Source organism: Xiphophorus couchianus, chromosome 7 (assembly GCF_001444195.1).
Source record: "Xiphophorus couchianus chromosome 7, X_couchianus-1.0, whole genome shotgun sequence".
NCBI classification, from domain to species: Eukaryota; Metazoa; Chordata; class Actinopteri; order Cyprinodontiformes; family Poeciliidae; genus Xiphophorus; species Xiphophorus couchianus.
Window position 1 is genome coordinate 26948355 of NC_040234.1, and position 27815 is coordinate 26976169.

The 27815-nt window shown below is 40.3% G+C and overlaps 1 protein-coding gene across 5 annotated transcripts in view; it reads left to right on the plus strand.

Moving 5' to 3' along the window:
• The first annotated feature begins 3249 nt into the window (after positions 1–3249).
• Positions 3250–27815, plus strand: part of LOC114148389 (cell wall protein DAN4-like) — a 33990-nt gene continuing 9424 nt past the window's right edge. For 4 of the 5 annotated variants that reach the window (XM_028023624.1, XM_028023628.1, XM_028023627.1 and 1 more), the window contains exons 1-8: positions 3319–3466; positions 22898–22955; positions 23691–23756; positions 25458–25511; positions 25627–25707; positions 25814–25934; positions 27454–27477; positions 27636–27677. In XM_028023624.1, coding sequence (XP_027879425.1) covers positions 22905–22955; positions 23691–23756; positions 25458–25511; positions 25627–25707; positions 25814–25934; positions 27454–27477; positions 27636–27677 — 439 coding nt within the window. In that variant the 5' untranslated portion in view covers positions 3319–3466; positions 22898–22904. Of the gene's footprint in view, positions 3467–22897; positions 22956–23690; positions 23757–25457; positions 25512–25626; positions 25708–25813; positions 25935–27453; positions 27478–27635; positions 27678–27815 lie in introns of all 5 variants that reach the window. The other variant, XM_028023625.1, reaches the window with a different exon arrangement.

Genomic DNA, 27815 nt, shown 5'->3' on the forward strand with positions numbered 1-27815 from the left:
GGTTTTGCAATTCCTCTGGGCAATCAACGCCAGAATGTCTCGTTCATGGTATCCTCCTTTTTCACTCCTCCGCAGGCCGCTTCCAGAGTTTCTGCAAACACTTCAAAACACTCAAAGTAAATGCAAAGGTAAATAAAATGGATGATAATATAAAATAAAAGTAAAGCAAATAAATTATAATAAAAGATAATAACATATAAAATACTTCCAACATTCAGTCAATCAGGGAAAACCTGAACTCCGCTGATGTGGCCGACCTGCCCTCGGTAGTAGACATGTTCCCCCTCGGTCCTGGCTCTCTCCATTTTGGGCCAGACTGCAGCTCTGGCCTCCCGGTCCAGTTTGCAGAAATCTTGCTTGAAGTGGATCCCCAGCTCCTTGCACGACTTGGAGTCTTTGGGGAGTTTCCAGAAGGCATCTCATTGGTGTCTCATGCTGAATTGAATTAGTATTTGGCGAAGTCTTCTTTTTTACCCCAGACGATGCGCGATGTCCATGATGTCTCCCCAAAACAGCAGATCCTTTAAGCAGTGACCTAAGGGTACAATGTAAAAGGTCACTTTAAAGTTGTAAATAATTGTCCTTTCTCATCTGTTTGTGTGCAGATTGACTGTGATGTCATAGGTCACATGGACAATGCAGAACTTGAAAACTACTTACCTTCATATGGAGACAGAATTGCCGTTTTCAACTATTGCAAAAGAAAACGGCCATTGTCCAAAAGAAAACAAGGACTTCCTACAAAAGCTTCGTGAGAAAATGAAGAACAGAAGGGAAAGTCCACAGGAGACCACGACACATGACAGTACAAGACAGACAAAGAAGCCAAAAGGAACACGAAATGTTGAGATTGGATGGATACATAATGATGGAAAAACTACCAAGCAGGTGAGAGCGAAACAGGGAGGCGGCACTAGAAAAATTCAAATGGCCACTGATGCTGAATCAAAAGACATTCTTCAAGAAGGATGGAACATCTCCTAAGGGACCTGAAACAGATTTTGAGTTTGAGGTTTGGGACTTTAGACAGAACCTCCTTACTGAAGACACCTGCATGTCTATTGGCAAAATGTATGAAGCAGCGAGACGGTCAATGTTAAGCTTCTACATTGCAACAAAACCAAAAGATCCAGAAGAAGATAACAGTGACACATCTGAAGACGCATTTGTCTTGGAAAGCAGTAGCAGTGAAAATAATCCATTGCAGGTGGTGGAAGTGAGGAGTAATTCTGTAAAAGTCCAACGTAGTTCAGAACTTTTTGATGATTCAGAAATTACCTTTGGTTCCATTCCTGATACCGAGGAAGACACAGACGACACATTAATCTATGAGGGTTTTGTTGATCCCCCAGTGCAGCAAATCCAGAAGATGCAATAATGATCACTGTACGCTATGCTGACACTTTACATGACCTTATTACTGCTTTCTCTGATGAAGAGATTATGAGAAAAACACTGAATGTAAAGCGCACACTTCCAGACAACACAGGAGAAGCAGGCACTGGCTCAGTATTACTGAGAGGTGTACTCACTTGCTTCTGGAATGAACTCTATGAGCGATGGTGTCCTTGGCACAACAGTGAAAGTGCCATTCATCCGCCATGACTTTCCAGCTGAGAAATGGGAGGCAGTTGGACAAATCCTTTTGAAAGTTTACCAAGACTGTCAGTATTTTCCAAATAAAATTGCAATCCCGTTTCTTGAACAAGTGCTTTTCAATGATGTTTACAGCGATCTTAAAGCACATTTTCTACAGTTTGTGAGCAGCCAAGAATGTGAAGTTTTGAGGGAGGCAGTTAAGGATTTTTCTGCTGTTGACCTTGAAGTTCTTGACAATCATGGCTGTAGAAAAAGAATCAGTCTTTAGCAGAAGGCCTGTTTTCTTTTTTTGGACAGTTTTTTTTTTTGCTTTAGCAGAAGTTGAAAACAGCAATTCCGTCTCCATAATTTTCCAGCGTTGCTGCGACATCACAGTCAATCTGCACACAAACAGATGAGAAAGGACAATTATTTACACTGCAAGTCAACTTTAAAGTGACCTTTTACATTGTACCCTTAGGTCACTGCTTAAAGGATCTGCTGTTTTGGGGAGAATTAAGAGTAAGTGTACAATCCTCTGAAATCCTGAGAAAAAATTATTTCGTCATTTTCATGGTGTAACTTTTGCCAACGCCGTAACACAAACGTATGAAACACATAGATAACATAGCATAGATATGCACATTAGTTGGTGTTGGTAAATATGATGAAGGGATATTCTACGATCAGAATCGGTTTCTGTGTACGCACGTCACACATTTTCCTGTACATATATAAACGTTTCTGTCCTCCGCTGACAGCAGACATCTTGTTTAGAATGTGGCTGACATATACAGCTTACCTCATTGTAAAACTCAAACAGAAGAACAATAAAATAAACGCATAAAAAAAAACCCTTATGAGACAATTCCAGCAATCAACAGTGGTTACATCCTTTATCCATCTGTGTGATTTAACATTGTGAATCAGCTCATTCCTATAACTGCTTCAGCTAACAAACATGCTAACAATTAGCCATAATAGTTCGGCTTTAGACGCCAAACTATTTCATTTGATTTACTCACCTTTTGTTCTTCCATTAGTGTGATGGAAACTTCGGGGACGCAAAAAGTCACTTAAATCAGACATCTTTCTGATGTCTTGATTTATCACACAGCTTTCTGATGTGTGATAAATGCCAGTTGTGGCGGACAGAACAACAGCTGTCTGTGCTTCTGAAGCTGGTTGCTTGCTGGCGCCCATCAGCCAGAATTCTGAGTTTAAAGTCACAAATCTTTTTTTTTTTCTTCCGGTGGCCCTAATCCTCTTCCGTACTTCTGTGCGGGCATCTTCGTTATTTATTTATTTTTTTCTTTCAAGCCCTGAATTTTTAAATTCCAACGGCGTTTGTAGCTTTCTAGCTCCAACAATCTGTCCTTCATCTCCACATTTTCTTTGACGAGCGCAGGAACTTCCTTTTTCTAGTTTCTAGTGTCTTTTATGTCAGCTGTTCATTTCGGTTGGCTTAGAGACGTTAGCAACCGTTATCATGTTGTCACGTAGCGGCTCGCCGAAGTTATCCTCCAGGTTGTCTTTTGTGGGCTCTAGTGTCTCTTATGATATAATAATATGAAATAATATGAAAGTAGGCCGACAGAACCGGGGGAAGGAAACGGGGGAAGACATGCGGCAAAAATATCCCCGTTCCGGAAAGTCCAGGATGATATCATGCTTGGAGGAGGATACGTTTCACACCGAAAGTGAAAGTAAAGATGTGATTTACAAAAGGAGAAGGCGTGTCAGTGAGGCGGAGCAGAGGCGCGGACTGCGGGCTGCAGCAGGTAGGCTCCACTGGGTTCTCAATGTTTCCTATGAATCATGACTGTTTGGTCAGAGAGTCTGGAAACAGAGAAACTTTACGAAACCGATCCGCCTCTTTGTTATAGTGGTAAGTGATGGTCATGTTCTGGACAGATTCTGAATACTTTCTGCATGCGCGTGTTCGTAGGATTGACTGCATAATAATAATAATAATAATAATAATTGTAGTTTGGAAGAACAAGGAGATGCCTGCATAGTAGATGCGAGTTAAATTGAACTTTTGTTATTATTATTTATATTTTTGGAGGAAACTTCAGAAACGTGCTTCTGCTCTGTAAGCAGAATGACTGCAGAAGGAGCCGTCATTCTGCAGCCATTCTGCTCTGTAAGCAGAATTCCTGCTCCTTCTGCTCTGGACGTCCAAACTTGGGACGTTTTGCTGCTCTGCAGAGAGCAGCGGGGGGTGAATGATCATGACATGTGCGTTCGCACACTTCTGTTCAGCATGTTGATTGTTTCCATGTTTCATTTTCTCCTGTTGCATAAAACGGGATCATGACGTCTTTTGGTGGCTGTGGTTGCTATTGTGCTTCTGAAAATGGAAATCATTGATTCAGCTATTTCTCTCTCTCTCTCTTTACAACTACTTAGTGCAATTTCTTTCTTGGCTTTGATGCTGTTTTTTAGTTAGTGGAACAGGAAAAAAAAAACTCTGATATAAAAAAAAAAATCTAAAATGTAATTAAATAGAATGTTTGCGCTTGTCTGTGCTGCTGGTCTCAGCTTTAAATCCTGGTTTCTTAATGTATTTTTTATAATATCAAAATGAGCCGATAGAGTGACAGAAATGGGTGTGGAGGCATGCTTCGTTAACATTAGGGCATGGGGAGAAGGTGGGTAGAGTACACCAGAAGTTAAAAGGAAAAGTACAAAAGATGTAATCAAGTAAAAGTATTTGTCAGAAAGTAACAGAAAAATGTCATTTCATTCTCAAATTCTGGTGCTTTAAAGGAGAAAACGTGAAAAAATAAATCCTTACAAATAAATCATTTTAAGATAAAATCAGGCAGGAAAAAAAAATCTGTTTGACCATCAAACAGATCGATCTGTTTGAGCACTTAGACTGACCGAATCATCAGCATTAAATATGCAACCTGTGCATGACTCCAGGCTGGTGATGAGATTTCGAAGCTGATTCCAGAGACATGAGACGTATGATCTTTATTTTGTCATTATGTTTCCACAATATGATGAAGTTGGAGCGGCACCCTCAGCGATAAATAAACAAATAAATGAAGTCTCAATCAGCCCACTGATTGATACTGTGGGTCTTTGGTAGAGTAGTCGTCTTGCGATCGGAAGGTTGCAGGTTCGATTCCAGCTTCCTCCTGCCACATGTCGATGTGCCTCTGGGCACAAGGCAAGGCACTTAACCCCAAATTGTCTACCGATGTGCATATCGGTGTATAAATGTGTGTGTGTTTGTAAGTGCGACTCTAGTGTAAAGCGCTTTGAGTGGTCAAAATGACTGGAAAAGCGCTATATAAGTTCAGTCCATTTACCGTTTACCATCTTAGGGTGCAGCATAAGGGTGTGGTGTGTCTGCAGGGGGCCAGAGAGGATGGAGGCTGGACAGATTGCTTTCATACTTTCCTGAGGTCTTCCTCAGAAACGAGGTGTTCAGCAGTGAGGTCAGTCTGATGTCATCAAATTCCTGGGCAAATGAACTGGAATCCACTATAGTCCACTATAACCTCCTTGCTGGTGGAGGGAAACAGAAAGAGGCCGTTTTTGACCCAATCTGTGGGTTTTGGTTTTCTTTTGTGTTTTGAAAGAAAACCAAAGCTCATTCATTTTGTTTGTTCCTGACGTAACCGCCTCCTTTGTTCTCACTGTTGTTACCGAGGGTGACAAGGATGTCGCCCTCGCCGTGTTTGGCGCCGTTGTAGACAGAAAACAAAGTGGAGGAGTCAGTTTAAGCCAAAAAAAAATAGAAATTTGAATGGGGAAAAAAAAAAACGTTGAAATTTAGGAGTTGGAAAAGTTGAAAACTTGCTTGAAAAAAACTCAGAAATTTCAAGATTAATTTCAGAAATTTGTACTTTACTTTAAAACTCTGGAATTTCCAAGTGTTGTTTTCTAGAAACGTTTTGAGATCAAATCTCAACATTTCAGAGTTTTTTTTACTCCTCTTTTTTTTTGTATCTACAACGGCCCCAATACTCCGTCACATCTCACCTTGTGACTTCGCTCCTTAGTGTTTAGCTCCTTAATTTCCCCTGTATGTTCTGTTTCTTATGTTTGAGTTTACTTCTCTTAGTTCATTGCCAACCCTTCGCCTCATGTGATCTTTGAGTCCTGGTTCAGTTCCCATTGGATTGAGTAGTGCAAAAATACATCTATTCCCACATATTTGAAAAACCACATCATCCTACTTTTTTTCTTCTTCTTCTTTGTAAATTGCCGTGTTTCCATTTAGCAAATTTATTTAATTCAGTTGAGTTCAGTCAAATGATAATAAAAATCAGTTTGGCCCCCTTAGCTGTCATGAGGTCACCGGTGTCCATTAGATAACACATAAGCATTTCCAGGGTGGCAGTTAAGGGATTAATAAAATGGAAGATGAAAACCCCCAAACCCCAAATTTCTGGTTTAAACGGCAACAGCTTACATCTAATCTTCACTTTGAAACCCTCGCATGAAGGGAGGGGAACAATGTGTTGACTGAGCCAGGCTCAGGAAGCATGAGGCGAAAGCAGTCGGAGACAAAGTGTGACGTTACTCCTGATATGAGACAAGCTGGACTTCAGGACCAGCTCTCGTGTTCAGGCCAGGATTCAGAAACACAGAGCCCAGTTTTCCATTGTTCTGGGTTCTTCTGCTTTAATCCAGCAGCCAGCTGTAGGCTCACGACGACGGGACTTGCTGAGCTTTTGCTTTATGGGAAGTCCAAGGGAAATGGCCTGCAGATATGTTGATATAGAAACTCCTAAAAAAATGAGGGAAGCTGGAGCGAGATAATAAAGTGGACTGAATGCTGAACTAAATAGGTCACTGGGACTGACAGAAGAACTCATCACAGATTAATTTTGTGCAAACTCAGATAGTGTGAGAATTTGGTTTTCTCTGTGTTAATTAGTTCCTGTGTTCTCTTCTACCCCTTGATAGTTTGCAGCTGTCCTTTGTATCCTCTGATTAGCTCCCTGTGTATTTAATCCCACATGTGTCTCCCTGTCGTCCTGGTCTAAAGTCGTACGTCGTCCACCCTGCCCTGGTTCAGTCTAGCTTGTCTGCCGGTGTCTGAGCTCTTTGCCTTACTGCTCACCTGTGCTGCATAAACTTTGTATTTTGTAAATTCTCCACTAAAACCATCATCGTTTGCTCAAACAACCCGGGTCCAACTCGTCATCCTCACCACCCTACACCACATTTCATGACAGATGGCAAAAACTCAACTGCCCTGATTGGCTGTGAGTTACAGCTTCAAATCGGCAAACATGTACTCTAAATCAGGTAACTGGAGTCATATTTATGTAATTCACATATTAGGAATAGTACCTGCACTGTATTGAGGTCTGTACACAGACTTCAATACCACAGGTAATTGAGGTCTATGGTAGGAATTTCCTCTTTGGTAGCTGACACATCCCATGCACACACACAGTCACACACACAAGATTTATTTTCTTATGTAAAAAAATAAATCTTGTGCGTCATGCCTTGCAAATGCTTTCACACCTCTTTGAACATTTTTGTCAAAATGCTTCGATGTATTTTAAGTTTTACAGTCAAACAATTGTTGAGGGAGAGAAGGAAAGAACTTGATGGCGATTAGATTCTTTTCTAAATAAAAATATGAAAACATGATGCATTTTAGTCTGTGGGCCAGACCTTTTTTTTTTTTTTTTTTGGCTGCATGTCTCTAGTTAATATTTTTGTATGGTAGCCCTTCCAAAATGGCAGCTGAGTCATAGTTATCAGCTCATGAAGTGAACAACCTCTTTGGATAGATTCTGTTTTTTGATACTGGGGTTTGTCTGGGTTAGGCTCATCTCATGCTATAGGCATTTGTCACATGGCCTAACTAACACAACGTTTGGTACCATCTTAATGGGGACACTCTTGGTTTTCACTTAAGCCATGTTTTGAGTTTCTCTGACCAACACGGAAGTCATTGGAGCTCTTCAAGGCAAAAAAATCATACATGTTTTTTTTTTTGTTTGTTTTTTTTTACTGTTTTTCCTAAACTCAATACCTTTCTTTTAGCTTTGTTGTATCAAGGGACATCATGGACACAACGGTTAACAACTGCAATACTCAACGGCCTCTAAGGATTCAGAAAATATATAACATAGCCATACTGTCTGCTTATGGGAGACATTTGCCACATAATAATTCTGGCCTAGAATTCGAAAGTGTGTTTTCTGCCCCAATTTGTGCTGATCTCAGCTTCTTTCAGTGACGACTCTAAGTCTTTTGGTGCCACAATGTTTGAGTTGTTGTCTAAACAGTGCATTAAACGTTTTGGATGTGGTTTACTTGTTCTTTGCTCTGCTGTGTTTTTATAGCCTGTGAGGTATGTTGTCTGAAAATAAAATAAAAAAATGAAATGGATAAGATTGAATGAGGGTAACGCAGTTTCAACATCTGCAGTCATAAACCAGCACAAAGTAAAATGCGAAACTTTGGGCCATGGACTATTTCAGGGGTGCCCAAAGTGGGTCCTGGAGGGCCGGCATCCTGCACGTTTCAGTTCTCTTCCTGGTTGTAGTAACAACCTTTTCAGCATGTCAGTGTTTTTCTTAGGCCTTCTAACGAGCCATCATTTGATCCAGATGCGTTAAACCAGGGAGAGAACTAAAGCATGCAGGATGCCGGCCCTCCAGGACCCACTTTGGGCACCACTGGACTTTGTGGATTCAGTTGTTGCTCCATAAAACGACCTTGTGCTGCAAGAGGTTCTCCTCTTCCAGCTTCGCTTGTTTCTCAAAACAGTCAAAACTCAGCCAGAATATGTAGGAAAAAAAATCTAGATCAGATACAGCAATGGTAATAATCCAGCTCAGTTTAGTTTTTTTTTTAGTAACGCTCCATGTAGTTCAACATAAACATCCTCTTCATTTTATAACGGACAGCTCTGGAGTCTGGTCACTAAAGTGTCCCCTCAACCCACCAGCTATGCTAAATGATATGTGCTAGCTAGCAGTGCCTGTATAAACAAAAGCTGTTAAAAGTTCTTTATGAACAACATTTTAAATATTAAGTGCAATTAAACTCACATTAATCTAGGCCTGCACTGCTTTCTAAGATGAAAACACAGCCAGACTTTAGCTGCGGTTTCAAAACCGTTGCTATTTTCCAACAAGCTACTCCTAGCTTAGAGGCTGTTGGTGCCACAAGGAGCAAAAGGGATTGGCTGGAATAAAGGTTTGTTAGAAGTCTGCATCATTTCTCATCAGGACAAGGGAAAAATGTGTAAAAATAAAGCATGTTTATGGCACTTGTAGCCACTTGTGCAGGATGTTTATGCATATGTCAAACATACAGAGCAAATTGAAGTTAAATGGTTTATAGAGACTGACGGCAACAAAGTAGTGGTGATGTGATGGGAGGCTGTGACTGAGTGTGAGGTTGTGCTGTCTGAAAAGTATAATTATAGCTCTGTAGCTCAGAGTGGGATTTTAGTCCAAACCACTGAGGCAGGTCAAAGGTTAACGTAGCTTCAGCCACATATGCTTGATTCTGCTATTTTGTAATTATGAATTATTTTCTATATTTTTCTTAAAATTTCCAAATTTCCACATAACTTTATATTTTGGTGAGTTCGATGATGCAGTTTTTAAATACGAGATGGTTTTTGTTTTGACGTTTACTCAGTAAAGGGTCGCTGTTTTACCGAATACTTTTTCTTTTACTTGAGTCAAAATGTGTGTGTGTGTATGTGTGTGTGTGTGTTCCATTGGTGTGGTAACTTGGTCCTTCCATCTGCCTTTCCTCCTTTTGAAAATGATCCTTGTCTCGAACGTTGAACGTACGGCGCGACGCCATTTCGATTTCTGCAGGCGAATCCCTTCCGTCGTGAAGTGGTGTTCTGTGGTGGTGAGGACGTTTGGGTGCAAAACGATGGCGTTAATGGTGAATACAGAAATCCAGGCAGCACATAATTTTCAGTAATGTGTTCCGACTGAACATAACTCTCTATGAACATCTCGGCATTTTGCATGAGTGCTGGTTTTACAGGCCATGTTTCCAGGAAACGTTCAGCATTTTCTGGAAGCCATAAAAACAATGTTATGTTTGGAAGCCAGGATGAGGTAGAAGCACGAGAAGACAAAGAACGTTTATTCTTAACTCACTCAGCAGTACAGCAGCATCAGGCATCCATTTCTTCCATCGTAGCTCTTTTCCTTCTTCTTCTCCCTGCAATCAGTACTGTCTTTGTGCACCGCTTAATGGTAGCCATAACAAGTAACCTACTCAGAAACCGTTGGCAGTGAAGCGGGTTTAGCATTTATATGAGCGTTTCTGTCAACAACACCATCTGTTTCCAGCTGAGAGCTGGAATTGTTGTGGCTTCACTGTAGAAATCACAGATAAATCTGGGTATAGATTCGTGCTGCGCTCAAGTGAGCAACGGTCTTTGTTGCTTGGAGACGAATGTGTCAGGCAAGTCGGCTAACTGTGCATGCATGAAGCCAAACTTCGGTGCTGACCAATAAGATCATAGACGGACCAATAAGCTTTATTACAAACCTTTTCTTGTGATGCTGACACACGCAGGTCGGTGAGACACCACGCGTACATTCCCACGATCAGCAAGTCTCGTCTTTCTGCTGCGCGGCTCAGACGCAGATGCTTTCTCTGCTGTTTTGTTTCTAGAAAGCACAGGTTGTGTGAGAAACTGATCTGGGTTTTTTTTCCCCCTAGAGTAGATCTTTGTCCAGAACATTCCTTTGTTAGATCACATGACGAGAAATCAGAACTTTCCAGGTCATGCGGCCGGAGGTCTCAAAAGCCATTTCCGTCCCCCGCGGTCTTTAAAAGCTGCAGAATGTAACTTTTACAAAAGCACTGTTGGGTTTTTTCCCCCCATATTTGTTAATACCATGGAAAACCTGCTGTGACAATATAACATGAGACAGATTATCTGTGAAAGAAAATCAAGTGGGAGGAGGGTCTTAGCGCTGTCAATCACTTGGTGTACGTGCTGCTAAATGTGTTAATGGCAGAGAAAAAGCTTAACGCTCCAGAAAAAAAAGCTTATCTGCCGTCATCGACGTACATGCTAACTAGCCTTAGCATTCCTGGCAGGCTATGTTGTTGGGAACCAGCTGTAAGGGGCAGTGCTAGTAATAGTAATTTAAACAAATATGTAAGAAAAAGTACCTTGAAGTACCTTGGCTTTCCGTTCAGAGATAACGTGTTTCCTGTTCAGTGTCTTCCTAAAAATATAAACGACTTAAATCACGGAAAATAACTGATTGAAACTACGTTGTTTTGTGTTTTTTCTTTCTGTTTGAAACTTACATTTCAAACTGATTTAAAGAAACAAACTGCATTTAAGAGTACAATAGAAGCAGCCTTTGTTGTGTCAGAGCAGCAGCAAGCATCAGGATATGGAGGTTCGCAAAGAAGTTCCAAAAGTGTTGAAAATGTATTTTTTTTAAAAACTGGACAAACCATTCATCCATCCATTTTCTAACACCTTTGTCCCTTAGAGGGATCAGGAGGTGCTGGTGTCTGTCTCCAGCTAACGTACCGGGCGAGAGGCGAGGTCACCTTGAACAGGTCACCAGTCTGTCGCAGTAGACAAACTATAATGATAATAGTAATATAATATAATAGTAATATATATAGTAATATAATAGTAATATACTATTATAATGATAATAGTTTTTTAAGATTATAATGTAATTTTAAAAAAACAATGTTTATTATGTGCATGTGAACATTAAAAAGACGTTTACAGTGAAGCACATCAGCTCAGTGCAGAAAAACCAAAGTCCAACTACAGGAGAAATGTTATTCAGAAATGAGTGAAAACAGAGGAAATGACTGCTTAATGGAAATCAACCCTTATTAATCATGTTGGGAGCAGTGGTAGTTTTTTTTTCTTCTTCTTCTTTTTTCAGTCTAACAGACAGAAACAATATGTTATCTGGCGAAATCAATCTTCAATATTACCAGCATGTTCACTGTGACTGTGGTACTTTGATCTCTACACTCTACTGCCAAACACATTCACCTCAGCGTTCTCATGTTCCGATCTCGATCTACAGATAGGAGGCAGTTCCCCCCGCAGCTGCACCTTCTGCGCCGGTATGTTGACGCGTTGGAACGTCGACGTGTGCGGCCCCCGAGCCCACAAAGTCGAAATCAAATCCGGCAAATTTGCTGAAATGCTGACTCTTGTAGTTTTTGGATTTCACTCTGTTTGCCGCGCTTAATCGTTTCAGATCAGCAAACAAACATTAGTATCAGACCAAAACAAAACAAAAAACAGAAGCACTTTTAACGGATGAAAAGCGTTTTTGAAGCAAAAGCCCGAAACTCTACTGTGAGAGCGGCAAAATGACGATTCCAGAGGAGATTAACGGGAGAGGAGCCGACTGGACGAGCTTTTACGTTAACAAAAATTCATAAACAAACCTTTATGTAGAAATGTTATTTCGGATAAAATAACCATGTTTATTAATACAAAGTAAACTACAAGGATGTAAATGGTGACACGTATGAAATGTTGAATAATTGTGCTCAAATTTGCAATGAGCACTCGCTCGGATGCTGCAGGAATCTGAGAATCTGGTGTTTCCGATCTCTGGAGTCTGTTTCTTTAAATGCAAAATCAATTCACTCAAGTAAGAGAAGCGATAATAATATTACTGAAGTAAAAGAAAAATGTCTTTTTCAGTAAAATGACTCGTATAAATACCTTTTCCCCAAAAAGTTACTCAAGTGAATGTAACCGGTACTACTCACGTTTGAACATGAATAACAACAATACTAGTAGCCTGTACTTGCTGGCAAGCGTAACATGATGCATTATAGGTAGTCATCATTTAGCTAACTTAATCTGCACCCGACAGCATTAATGTGTGGAGCCCTATAGGAGACATGGGGATCAAAGCCTGATCTGATTTGGTTTAGCTCATTAAACAGATATTCCATTCATGCCACCATGTGGCCCGAATGGAAAACATGATGATGTGAACAAACTGCAGTGTGTTTCTGGCACCGTGTTAAAGGAATTTTTTTTTCTCAACTTTTTCTTTTTTCATTTACTTACTATTTTCGAGAAACATTTCTGCAGACAGACTTGAATAGAACCATGAGGTCACAGGACTGCTCTATTAATAAGTAACAGAGTTTTTGGTGGATTTTTTTTTTCTTTTTCTTTTTGTGCTTTCTCTTATAAGGAAACAAACATGTGTTTGGTAAAAATATTTTTTGGGGGAAAAAACAGAACAGTAAATGTTTAATTACCCTACTTGAGTTACTTTTTTTTTTTCAAGCTTTTAATTGAGTCTGTGGAAGCTTTTACTGACGGACACAAATCTACAGTTTTTGAGCTGTTTATTTAACGGACTTCATTTGTTTTTGAGAAGGTGAGCTTGGAAAGTTATAATTGATATTTGAGAAATGAGTCGTGGTCTCCAGCCGGAGACAAAAGAGAAGTCTTAACAACCTCCACGATCTGATGCCTCTCCATTTTGTGAAGAAGGCAGTTGTGCTCGGTGTCTTCTTCAGAGGTTTTCGTGCTGTTTCCTCCTGTGTTTCTCAGTGCAGCGCCACCACAGGCGAGGAGGGAAACGGTTTTGGTTTTGTTTAGCACCAGTTGGAAATGAAAACAAATGTTGCAGTTGAAACCCTTAAAAGAAAAGTTTGGCTTCCTGAACTCGGGTTGTCTGGAATGAATAGAAGTCAGGAGTTCAGAGAGGAGAGATAACAACAAGACAAACAACTACAGTGGATAAAAAAATTGTTTAAAAAAAGGAATAAAAACCAGAAAATAAAACAAATATCTAAGAAAGTGAATCAGAAATGATTTTAGACCAGTTTTTAAAAAAACAGTCAGAGGATTCTTTTTTTTTTGTTTGTTTTTTCCTCCGAAGAGCTTTTTGCGGCGCTAGTGGCTCGTATTTTTTGGTACAGTAGGCAGACAGGAAGGAGGGTGAGGAGAGGGGGGAAGACATGCGGTAAAGGTCGTCGGGACCGGGAGTCGAACCCGCGACGTCCGCGTCGAGGACTAAGGCCTCCAAACGTGGGGCGTGCTAACCCCCTGCGCCACCACAGCACGCCCCAGTCAGAGGATTCTTAAGAAATTCAACATTTCTCAGCTGCAGAGATAAACACACCTGATAAAAAGATCAGATGAAGTTTACACAGTGAAGTTTAACTTCACTGTGTAAAAGAAGTGAAGTTAAACAAGTTCCCTCCTGAGTGGTTTGGCTGTGGGAGGAAACCCTCTGATGGGAGGCTTGGAGGAAAAACAAACACAGTAATGCCGATGGGTTTGTGTGAGTGTTGGCAGGAATCCATCTAGCCTGCTGCACTACCTAAAAGCCTCAGCTTGACCAGAAAGCAAAACTGAATTTGCAGAACCTAACCAAACCAGAACAAGCCATAAAATAAAAACATGATTCCTGACATGCCTCAGTACAGACTCAGCAATAAAACTGTTGATATTTGAAACTGAGAGTCCAGGACAGAACCACAACGTACAGAGAAAGCACTCTGTCCATCTGTTAGGAAAATAACATGTAAGTAGAAACCGGCACTTGTGTTTGCTCCTCTAATTGTGGAAAACATGGTTAGACTTCATCCGTTGTTTACAACCGTTCTTAGGCGCGCCAGCAGAGCCACAGCCTTGCCAGGTGTTTGCTTTCTGCTGCTGCAGCTGGAGATTACAGAGCTACAGCGGAGCTTTGGGTTAATATGGGATTTCTTTTTTTTAGTTCAAATGTTTTGAATAGGCTTTATGAAGGTATACGTATGTTGGCAGACCAATTTTGAGCAAACATCTTTGGCGCTATGTTCCGCAGAAAAGTCCAGGAATAGGTGAATCTGTGGACACCGGGAACAGGCGGCGCTCCTGGGTTCAGAACAAAGTTAGTAGAGAGTGGAGACGGGCTGCTGAAAACTGGTGTAGAAAAATGGAATATAATAATCCTTTATGTGTCCCTTCCAGGGGAACTCGTTTATATACACGTTAAAAACAATAATAACAATAAAAGAAAAAAATTTGCGTACAAAAACATTTTTTCTCAATCTGAGAATAAATCAGATCGAGGTAGTTAAGTAAACTACCTTAACTACCTTAATATGATTTTACATTTATGCAGAAAGTCCATGGGCAACGTCAGAGGAATATGTTTTATTTTTATTTTTTTCCCCAACTCATGATGCATTACCAAGTTTCTAAAAGAAGATCATTTTACCGTTTGGGATCAGTTGATGATTCAGGATGAAACCAAACCAAACACCTGGCCTCGATGCAGCAGAACACCGGATTCCGCCTTAAGAATCTCTGCACACACACACACACAGAACGAGAAAAACACATTCACTAAATAAATATGTGACAATTTTTATGTTGTTCTTCAAGGAACTTTAGAAAACAACTGGATTTAAACTTTAAATTGGTAAATAAGTGAATGTTACTCATACAGCGCCGTTCTCAAGCAGCACTCACAAAGTCAGAGCAGAAAAACGTGCCGCTTTTTACAGCCTGTAAAAATACAAAGAAATAGACATTTAAGAAACGCATCCAAGCAACATTAAATTGTCATAGCAGCCCAGTTACCAGTAGCTGCACTTACAACCCTGTACTTGTGCAAATTGAAATTCTGAGACTAAAAGGAAACACTCTCATTTTGACAAATCCGCCCAAGGACGAGGTCATTTATTTATTTTTTGTACCATATCGACACGGATGTGTTCTGCAAAGCTGCAATGGTAGCTTTTTTCTTTTCTTTTATTTTTTGCATCATATCAGTCACGTGATTAACAGCCGGATGTTACTACTGGTAAAAACAACGAAGAAGACGACAGGAAATGGTAGAAAGACGACGGTTTGTTTTTGGGGTTTTTTTCTGACGATGTTCAGCTGCAAACAGGTGATGAGAGACATCGCCAGTTTGCTGCGTGATTTTACCTTCGGACAGAATGTTTGACAAAAATAATACTGGTCCAAGAATGGAGGCCTGAGGCACACCACAGGGACGATTAACAGGGTCAGAGGTCATGTTATTTGCTGTAAGCGAAAGCTCCTGTTAGTAAGTCAGACTTGCGACACAGTAGTTTAATCTCAGTAAATCTCAGAGTTGATTACCTTTTGGATTATTGGAGTAAAATTGACTAATTCCACTCAGCTTTTTCATAATATTGATTTGAAAAATGTCTTGTATTTTTAATTTTAGTTGGGTTTTTTGTCCGACACTTTGCTCCACTGATTTTTTCATCAAAAAGTGAAAATATAACTGCAATCTGACTAAATACCAAAACGTTTTAGGGCCATGAATACTTTTGGAAATTGGACTATGCCTTTGTTGCATTTCAAGCTGTTTAAAATTTGCTGAGAGCAAACAATTACAAACTAATGAACATCAACATTTGGGACTGAACTTATTGACTCTCCATAAAGTGCAGCAGATGCAGGAGGTGTACTGCACCGCTCACGCAATGCCATAATGATTCTGCCACGGCAACTTTGTGATGTTCGACGTTATGTAACGAAACCTTCCCACGTTATCAGGGAAACCGTGTTCCAGCCACCCGGTCTTTGTTGGATTGAACCTGAATTAACTCTGCTAAACGTTGCGTATTTTGCATGGAGGTTCGCACACAGCGGCCACAACATCGGCGCTTCTTTTTCTAGAGAAACTAAAATCACCTGAACTACCGAAGCTTGTTGAACGTTTGGGGACGTTTCTCCAGATTTTGATGGATCGATCCCTCATGATACGAAAGACTTCTGAGGGGTTTTTGTTGTAATTTTTCAACCTTTGACCCGCTCGTCGGCAGTGTGAGGAATTCACTTAGCTACTTGTTAGCAATGTTTTTTGTTCCATCTTAGCAATGCAACGATTTAGAAAACTGAAGTAATAATTGGAAGATTGTCAAACTGTCATGAAGTGGGGTGTGAGGTGGTGAGGCAGATGCAGCGGACCCAGGTATGATGAATTATGATGATTTAATGAAGAAAACCAGTCCAAACAACGAACAGCAGGCACACGGAAACACTGAGGACGACTGGACATTGACGAGGACCCGACGAGGAACAAAGAACACAGGTGGAGTTAAATACACGGGAGGGTAATCACAGAGACGAGACACACCTGGGAACAATCAAGGGGAGGACAGGACAACGAAGAGACTTACGGACACAGAAACTCTACATAAACATAGAAAAACACAGATCCTGACACAAACACAGATGACGTGTACTGATGACTTTAACAATGACACAGTGTCTGTTATTGGTTTTCACAGCTGTTGACCGTATGAATTGTTTATGTTTTTTTTATGTTTTCACATTGTAAAGCACTTTGAATTCCAATGTTGCTGAAATGAGCTCTACTATCAAACCTGATTGAACGTTTGAGCAGAGGTCGCACTAGACCTTTTTTGTTGTACTTCATTTTGACTGACCGCATAAGTCAGTCAAAATGAACTGACTTATGCAGTTCAGAAGTCAGTTCATTTATGAACTGCATAAATGAACTGACTCACTGCACATGTTACAGTCTAATTAATGTTACATTTCTGAACCAGACGCTCCAAAGCGTCCTGTCCATAACTCTTCAGCTCCCGGTCAGCAAGACGCATTTAGTTCAGTTTCCATGAGATGATATTCAGAAAGGATTTTTTATTAATTGATTTTAGTTGCCTCTGTGATGAATTCTTTGTGTAAAGTCTATAATGTCTGCCCATGTGCACCAGTCTAGGGTGTGAATTATAACCTGTCAAAATGACTGACAAGCTTCAAATTTTTCCGTCATTTAAAAAAAATAAATAAATAAAAAGGTCAAATACAGAAAATATTCCATTAACGTGACCTCTGAGTTTGAGGCAAACTCCTGAAAATAGTCTTATGAACACTTTTTACTGAAATTATTTTTTTCTTTACTGACATCACTGGGCTCTGCATATTATTTAGTGAGCCCGATTTATAGTGCGAGCTGTGTTATGATTTTACTGGAGTTCCTGAAGGTAATTTACCGGATTGGAGTTTTGTTGGTCTCCTTGTCTGACCTCTGTGACCTTTTAGCTACTGGAGGACAGTAGAACGTCAAATTGAAATCATTACGCAGAACCGAACTAACAAGGGGCCTCAGCAGCTCCATGCAGGGCGTCATTGAACATTGATGGAAAAATAAAAAGATGAATATGTCATCTCCTCAGTTTTCCACTTACATAACCATTACTGGGGATAATGAGGAATAAAGGTGCTGCTTATTACACATAGCTGCTGGTCCCTTTCAAGCTGGACAGGTCTGACCTCACATATGGTGCTTTTATGGTCAATGAGCATTTGTCATATTTTCTCTTTCACTCAGTGGGCCAGCAAAAAGAAGGGAGACTTTCAAAAGATCATTTATTAATACTGTGGACTCGCACAGTTTTCCTAGTACAGTTGAAGCCAATTACATGTCAGTCAAAGCTTCGGTAGGCAACTTTTACAAAAGTATGTATTTTTATTTATTTATTTATTTCAAAATTTGTTATAAACTTGTCACTCCGCTGCTCAGTCAAAAGCAGCCAATCAGAGCCAGGAGGCGGGTCTTAGCGACGACAATCAATGCTTCTAGATGTGCGGGGAAACGGCCTAATCGTTACAGGAAATCTGTTTATCTGCCGTCGTCGGTGGCTACGCTAACTAGTGCTAGCATTTGTGGAAGGACTTGTTGTGGTGAAGCTGCTGACTTCTTATCTGTGGCCTTTAAAACAATTTAGTAGTGAGATAATATCTGAAAGTAAGTAATTGAAAAATTTTCAAAATCAAAAATATAAACACCAATCAAACATTTTAAAAGTGAGGCATCCCTGACAGCGAAAACACATTTAATATGTTAAATAAATAGCTTTCCAGGAACTGAACAAATGATTTGGTTAATTCTACTTAACTTAAAACAAGAAAGGTTTGGTCTCATTTAACTTTGAACAGTGAGAAGAAAAATGTCCAATTTTTTTTTTTTTTTTTTTTTTTATTGTATTCACTGTAAATAATATCTGGTTCCAACTGTGTTATCACAGCAAGCGATCGAAGCCCTAGCTCTGGACATCCTCTGGAGTTGTTTACTTTGGTTTAGTTTAGTTTACTTTAGCCCTGTGAGGAGAGTGTGGACACTCTGTTGTCATTCTGGTTTGTTTTCCTCCTTTGACCCTGAATCCAGGTCACACATTGTAATTAGAGCAGATCATGTTTGAGTCCAGGAGAATGTCGTCTGGAAAGCGCTAGCAGGATGGTTACAATACAGAAGGTATTCAGACCCTCTTTACACTTTTCACTCTTCATTTCATTTCAGCCATTTGCTAAAGTCAAAAAAAGTTCATATCATTTCTCATGGATGTACCCTCAGCATCCCGAAAGAACAGAAATGTAGAAATCTTTGCACATTTACTAAAAAAAGGAAAAACTGAAATGTCACACGGTCACAAGTATTGACACTCTTTGCTGTGACGCTCATATTGCTTCCCATTTCTTTTGATCCTCACTGAGATGGTTCTACTTTATTTCATCTGATTGGACTTGATTATGAAACACACACATGTCTATACAAGACCTCACAGCTCACAAATGAGAGCAAATGAGAATCATTGGTGGAAGGAACTGCCCAAGGACTCAGAGACAGAACTGTGGCAAGGATTACAAAAGATCTGGACAAGGCCCCAAAAGAATTTCTGCAGAACTCCAGGTTCCTAGGAACACAGTGACCTCCATGGTCCTTACATGGAAGCAGTTTGTTATGAACAGAACTCTTTCTAGACCCGGTCTTCCACTTAACTGAGCAATTGTGGGAGAAGAAGCCAAAGGTCACTGTGGCTGAGCTCCAGAGACGCAGCAGAGAGATGGGAGAAAGTTCCTCAACTATCACTGCAGCCGTCCACCAGACGGGGCTTTATGGCAGAGAGGCCTGATGGAAGCTTCTCCTCAGTGCCAGACGGATGAAAACCTGCATAGTTTGATAAATAACACATGAAAAACTCCCAGACTGAGAGATAAAATTATCTGGTCTGATGAAACCAAGATTGAACTTGTCAGGATCGGTGTTTTTTTTTGTTTGTCTGTTTTTTGTGGAAGCCTGCTGCTTCCCACTTCCTCCACCAGATGCCGCCTAGGAGCAGAGCCCCTGGAGAGGCGTGGGGTCGAACCCGGGGACACACCTGTGGCGCATTGTCTGACTGAGGCTGGGAGTATTTAAGAAGCGGCGAGCTGACACTTCCTTGCCTGAGTGTTTGTTTACCTTGGTTTACCTGGATTCCTCCGGAGTTTTCCGAGAGGAGAGTTCTGTGGGTCGTTTGTCCCGGACTACGACCAGCCGTCAGTTCGCTCCTCCACTCAGCCTGACTTACCTGTCCGCCCTCCAACAGTTCGTTGCCTCTCCACGCCGCCCCTGGGTCCGTTGTTGCTCCAAAGGAGACATCCATCTGCTCCTAGTAAGCCTTTCCCTTCGTCAACATATATATTCATCCACCTTCCTGGATTCGTATATTCTAACAGCTTCTCGTCGTTGACAGTGGCTGAATTGTTGCCCCTTCCAGACTCCTGCTCCGTGTTTTCTCCCCAACCCTCTACCCTCTTGTCAATAAACTTCATTATTGTTTTGCACACGCGTCTCCTGATTGTGTTCGTGCATGTGGGTTCGTAAACTGGAACCAAACATGACAGAACTTTTTGGCAATTATTCTATGCGGCATGTGTGGAGAGAACCAGGCACTGCTTTTCTGCAGGGACAGAATGACTGGTTGCAAGTACAGAGAGATCCTGGAAGAAAAGCTCTTCCAAAGTGCCCAGGATGTCAGATTGGACCGAAGGTTCTCCTTCCAATAAGATGGTGACCCGAAACACACAACTACAATAACAAAGGAGTGGCTTCAGAAGAACTCTGAGACCATCCTTGACTGGCCAATGTTTACCATCCAACCTGATGGAACTGGAGAGGATCTGAAGGAAGAGGCAGAGGATTCCCAAATCCAGGTGTGGAAAACTTGTTGCATCATTCCCAATAGGTACCAGCTCTAAAGGTGCTTCTACTCAACACTCAGCAAAGGGTCGGACTCCTTATGACCGTGTGATGTTTCAGTTTTTCTTTTTTAGTAAGTGTGCAAAAATTTCTACATTTCTGTTTCTCTATCCAGATGGGATGCTGATTGTCCATTTTCTGTGAAATAATATAAACTTTTTTGATTTTCGCAAATGGCTGCAGAGGAAAAATGTAAAGGGGTCTGAATGCTTCCCGTACGCTCTGCAAATCTTGAACGGTGTAAAGCATGTTCAACTTTCACCTGGACTCACCACGGGCTGTCTTGCTTAAACACTCGTTCTGATGCGTCTTCATGGGAATCGTCTTGCTTAGATTACAGAAAGCCATCAAGGCGCTCCAGCCCCAGGCGGAGACGGGATGTCCTCCGATCAACTTTGGGTCTGGTTCACAGGCGAGCTGCGATAGTTACATAATAACGTCCTCAAGTCTGACAGTTGAATTGTTGAGGTGCTGTCGGATAACGTGGGAATCGCAACAACTGCAAAATACCTGAAACATTATGCGGCTCAACAGCAGATGCCCTCGAGCTTTATTCCCAATTCAATAGGCAAGAAAACATTCCAAGGGTTGTTTGGGAGCTTTAATTCTTGGTTCTGTGGAGTTATTATCCTCCGTCAAAAGATGTTTGTTTGGTGCGAGGTGTGGAGTACGCAATTTATCTGCCGAGGAATCTGTGATCGAGCTGAAGGTCTCTTGAAGAAAACGGTGGAATTCCTTCAGTCACACCTCCTGACTCTGGTTTGGTCTTTGTGAAACGCAGAAAGCCAGGATGAACCGATGGCGCCATGCCAAGCCTGGCTTTATCTCTCACTCTGGGTTTTGTGAAACAGTCCTCTGCTATGTTTCACCGTTGACATTTTTTAATTTTTTTTGTCCAAAAGAGAAGCTCCTTTAATCTCAGCAAGACATGAACCATGAGGTATTCAGCGGGAGACGGGTTATTGATGGAGTGATGAGTGGAGCCACATGCTGCAGGTACAGGTTGTTAAGTAGACCGAGTGAACAAAGACACAGGAGTCGTCTGCAAAGACAGCAGAGGAGAAGAGATGTATAAATAGCAGCTGCTTTTCCACAGATAGAGTTGCTCAATTTGACCCTTCGGAAATAAATCTGCTTAATGGAAACACAGCAATTTTGAATAAACCTATTTTTTTTTATCAAAAATTGCCGCTGGTATGAGGTGTTTTTTTTTTTTTTGCGGTAATGAAATTGATTTATTTTGCAAAACTGCAGTGGAAACTCTTTCTCCACATCACAGGAGTCACGTGATCAACAAACTACAAACAAAACAGGAAGTAGTTGGAGGATTAAGGCGTGTGATTTTAATTGTCATTTAAAACAAACGGGCAATTTTGAAATTGTGTTTTTGCCTTTGTTTTTTTTTTTTGTAAGGGAATGCTGACTGAACTTTGTGCACAGCTGTCATGGAGATGAAGCTTCAGCATGACAGAATGCTAGAACAAAAACCCATCAAAGGCAAAAACGATCCAAGACCCTGACATTTACGGTTGACTGGAAATTAAACTGTCAGCAAAATAAACGGTTTTCTATTTTACGACCCTCTATGACACTTGTAATCTTTCTTCTGGTGCTCTGTGAGGCCTGCAAGGTCTTCATATCACACAGTCTGTACAAAATAGCAACTTTAAGGGATTGACTCCAGTGAAATCTGAACTGAAACCGAATCAGACGTATTTTTGGTGGAACCATGAAAAGGATCTGGTCTAACCATTATCGCAAACGCCACATTTGCTTATGGTTTATAATCCTCTTGGATTTAAGTGCTCTTCTCTTTGATGGTTAAAAACACACACAATCAGTAACAGTCACAGTATAGCACACACAATTACCCTCAGACACACACAGGGTAGGTAGCAAGATCATACAGCGGCACTGTAAGATCTGGCTACTGTATGATCTGTCGCTTCAGTGAACGTGCATTTAAATGCACGTTCACTGAAGCGACATTCCTGTGTGATCGTTCTGAAAACCTTTCTGTCAAGTGTGTGTCCGGCGTCTGGATGAAGCTTTGTTATCGCCGCTTTTGTTTTTCATCAACCTTTGGCGAAGCTCAGTGACAAACTGGCCGTCTCTATTTTAGCATCAAACGTGTACAAATATTTGTGGGTTTTATTAAAGATGTGAGGAAGGACTGTTGAGCACAGATGTTGTTTGTGACATTGAATACCAGAAAAGAACTTCTCATTTCACCCTAATACAACCGCATTACATGGTTCCACCTTGGGATTGGTTACTAAAGTTTTCTTCATTTGTGTCTTCTCTCATCACAGAGTAAACATGGATTGTCACGGTAACAGAATGGCGTCCGGCTGCCTTCTCTTGTTCTTTGTAAGTATTACTTGTTTAGTCGCACGACCCTGGCTGTCTGTCTTCAAAGATGACCTGTGATGTAGATGTGCCACGTCATCTCTGATGATGTCAGATTGTTTTACTTTCCTCCTTTTCCTTTAACTTCATCGGATGCATGTTGGTATTTTGAGTTGAGAAGTTAAATAAAGTTCTGAAACCAAGACTGCTCCAAGCTGGTAATCGTCCAGAAATGATGACAGCCTGCAACAAACATGCATGTTTTATTCTATCGCCATCATTTTTACTGATACGTAGTAAAACAAGCTAAAGCCAGTTTGGTAGAATGTGATGCTGTCGACTAAGTCAACCCAGTTGGCCGTTGGCTTATTCGCAATTTGTGTTGGCAAATTATTGGACAGCTGTACCTAATAAAGTGGACGGGGAATGTATGCTAAGAAGAGTGAACATAAAACGCAAAAATAACTGAAGAACAAAACGTAACTGAGCGATAAACTAGACCAGAATTCTTAATACGGATAGAAAAATTCAACTTTGAGGTCATTTTGATGGCCATCTTGAAAAATGGAAGCCATCTTTGATTGTCAAGTTGGGCGGGTTTGAAAAGGACCTCAATGTATCAACATGTCACATTTTGTGCTTCAGTTTAATACACATGCACATAAATACAGCTACTCATCTTTTCACCATTGTTATAGAATGCAAGAAACAAACATTTTATAGTCAAAATAATAACTTTGCTTTACATTTTTGTAGGTCTTTTTAAAACTCATCAGCCTGTCAGAGGAGGGGTGTTATCATCATTTCTCCAGAGATAAATGGGTATGTCAATCTCCGTTTATTTATTTATTTATTTTTTAGGCAAATGCTGTCATTTGTATAATATACTGAAAATCCTTTCTATCTGTAATATGTATGTGAAACTCACAACAGACGAATGTTCATTTGTACTCAGACTGGATCAATAGCACTGAGTGATCACAAGCATTTTGGTCAATTTTAGGTTTTGTTTTAATTGTTTATCTCAGTTGTTTTGGCTTCCAGTTCATCAAATACAAAAAATTAATTCTCCATAAGTTAAAGTTGAATGTTTAGTCAGTCAAATGTATCAATCAAGTGTTTGCATCTTATTACATTTTATCAACGTTTAACTTTCTTGTCAGACATGTGCAGGAGCCCCGCCCCTTTTATTCCTGATGTCCCGAGTGCCCTTTATGAATTATTATTATTATTTTATTTTAAGCTGTGTGTCAGGAGGCCTGCTTGTGCCCCTCAACAATAATATTTATCCAAATCTAATAATTTAGCAAAAATAAATGAGTCTGGCTAAAAACGAAGGTCTGATGTTGAAGAAAACTGTCTCTATTTTTTGTAATTGTCCTTGTAATAACAGGAAAACCCTCCTCAGCCCTAAACACAGAAATGCTTCGGCTGCAGAGAAAACATCAGACTTTAACTTTATCAGGCTGTTCCAGTGCTGGAGTAAATGCAGCCTGAGTCGGTTCCACTGCCGTGGGTCAGAACCAGATATCCTGATAGAAAGAAATGGTGCCACATGCTCACAGTTGAGTCTCTGCTTCTCCTTAACGTTAGTACCAGGCGGTTTGCACCGCTGGCAGGATCTGGGCTGGAGGTTCACGGCTGTGGATAGAAGTTGCTTCAGAACCTCAACTGTTGAAGAAAGATTCAGCTCATAGCATCTGGAGTTCATAAAATATCACAAAATAATGTGATATTCACAAAATATCACATAAACATCAGAGAAAATACTGTAGCAGTAATTAGAACCGCAGCATAAAGCCAAACATGCCACAATGAAATGAATCAAAATGTCCCCAAAGCATCGGCGGACTGATAGGGGCCACCGGGGGATTCCAGGTAGATTCCAGGTAGATTCCAGGTAGATTCCAGGTAGATTCCAGGTAGATTCCAGAGATGCGCATCGCAGCGGCTGTTCATGCAGGGCCGGCCCGAGGTAATATGGGGCCTTAGACAGATTTTTCTATTAGGGCTTAATTAGTAAAATGGCAGCAATTTTGCTTATTTCATAACTTTATAACCTTTGACCTTCTCTCCTCTGGTCTGTTTAACAGCTACAGTCTCAGATCAGCTCAGCCCTCCTGGACTGTCAGCAGCAGAAACAGAAACTTTATACCTGATGGGGAAAATATAGACTAGATTTGCTTTGCATTGTCCCCACATGATGGCAATGATATAGTAAGATCCAATTAAATATTAGATTTTTGATTAATATGGGTTGTTGTTATGTTGTTGTACGGTGTTTTAAGATCTTGTTCAATGTGCCCCTTTTTAACTTTGAGCCCCTGCCCCTCCAAAGGTCTCTGCACGGCCCTGTTTCTTCTAACCTCTTAGTGGAAAAATAGTAATACTGATAAAAACAAAGATTTTTTAAAATATAATAGTCCATTGCTGACAGCTTTGGCTATAATGATCTGCATATGATGCAATTGAAAGGATTAACTGTAAATATTGTCTCTCTATCTTGTTTTGTGCTTATTTTAGAACGGCGCAGACGTGACTGATCTGATCCCCGTAATAAATACCACCAGCCTCCAGGTAACGTAATGATGCAATAATTACCTTTGAGAATCTGAGTCATTCTGTACGTTTCAATGAGTTGCACATTTACCTACATTTGAAAGAGTGTGCATTTATCTGTTCATTTTTGCAGGGAACCCTAAAGTGCACATTATGGAAAAACAGAGAGCGAACATTATTTCAGAAAATAAAAGATGATTGCTATGAGAAAGAAGTGAGTGCATTTCTTAGACATCTCTGAATTTCAATGGCAGCGTCTTTTTCTTGTCTTGTTTTTTCCACCTGTTGATGTTTTTGATCATGTTTTTCTTTGTTTATAGGACCTGGAGGAAACGTGTAAACAGACAACTGAAGGGAACTACACAATGTATATGTTCCACTTCAGGTGTTTGTTTGCCAAACTAGAAAACGTAAATTACACTAATAAACACATAAACACAAGTAAGAAACAATACCGCCTAACAATTGTGCCTTATCATTTAAGCCACACAGTGAGATCAAATCAGAGAGAGCTCAGGTTGTGGCGTTAACACAGCAAATGTGTTCATGTGAACCGATCCAGTCCACAACCATTAAGCCCAGAATTATTCATACATCTGTTCTTTTCAGTTTACATCTATTTCTCCAGAATAGAAGTGAAATTCATGGTTTAGAATAGTGAAGCCAAAGTTTCCTTGCAGATCTCCAAGAGAATCTGTGAATGGGGGAGAGAAGAAGTAGACCTTCCAATAAATATTATTATTTATTGAGAACAAATGATTTGATTGGATGCTTTTATTGGACTGTTTGTGGAGATGCTGAGATCAGCAGCTCTGATAGGAAAACCAGTTATTGTGTTATATAGGGGAAATAGTGGTTAAGTGGGAAAAGGTGCACCGATCAGACTGGATCAGAACGGATTTTAGATAAAGAACTGAAGATGGATGGAAGTAAATACAGAGAAATTCTGAAAGAAAACCTTTGAAAGTGTCAGGATCCCAGGTTGTTAAGTTGTTTTGGTAGTTTGATTTGATTCTAGCTTCATTATTATTTTGTGTTTTTATCTTGGTTAGATCTGCCTTGTTCCTGTTTCCCTTTAGTTAAGTACTTCTCTGTGTTTCTAGTTACAGTATGTTTATTTCTCATTATAGTTATTCTTTGCTACTCTAGTTTTATGATGTTTCTTCAGTGTTAGATCTATTTCCTGTTCCTCTGTGTACTCTCCCTCGCCCCTGTGCCATCCTCTCAGTGCCTCTCAGTCAGCCTTCTGCTCTCCACTCACACCTGTAATCATGTAGCTAATCATCCTAGATCTTTTGTTCAGCATTCAAGCACTTCATTCTCAGTCGCTCCTCGCCTGCTCCTTTTGTCTACTTCCATCACTTCCTGGTTCCACCTCATGTTCTTCGTGTGTTTCCTTGCCTTAATTTTCTTTGGATTTATTATTTGCTTTTTTCTTTTGCTCCTGTGTTTTTTGTTTGTATTTTTCTTGTAAGTTTTTCTACCTCACCTTTATTTTTCTTTGAATCACGATTCAGTCAATATTCAGTTTCCTCCTCCGTCTCTGCGTTTGGGTCCTACGTTTAGCACCGCATTATACCATTTTCTTTGTGGTTTTTATTAATTTATTTCATATGAAGAACCTTGTGCCAGTTTGACACATAAAACTCCAATAAAACACACTGATGTTTGTGGTTGTAACACAATATGGGAAGGTTTGGTCTTGTGGCAGTTTGGGAGCCTTTGTCTTTTACTATTTCACTGTCATGAGAAAACTGCTGACAGTCGGCCTTTACTTTTTTTTTTAACACAACAATGTGTTAAATTTGACTTTGTATGCAAGTGAGGTACATGCAGAGTGTAGTCTGTTGGTCATAGTGCATTACAGCAATTTTATTTAAAGACAATCATTGCTTTCATTGTAAATAAATGATTTTTAATTGTAATATCAATCATTAATATTCATATTTCTCATTTTCAGCCTTTGGAGATTGTCAGAACTTCAGTGAGTATTTCATTTTGGCATTAGTGCACCACAGTGCACACTTAAGCTTTTATTGTTTTTCCTAATGTGGACTGTAGTGTCTTCTGTTCTTTGACAATTGCACATATATTTTTATTGTGCAGCTTTTCTAAATAAACTAACCATGCTGTATGTTTCAGGTTCTGTGGTCGAAACTATGGAATGGCTGTGGAGAATTTCAGGTATTAAGTTTTAGCATCTTGATTTAGTTCAGTGTTTTACCTTCTATGTTCGGATTTTAATATTACTGCATGTTTTGGGAACTACAAGTGGGAATGAGCTTTTAGGCTCTAACCTGGTGCAGTAAATAAATTAATTCA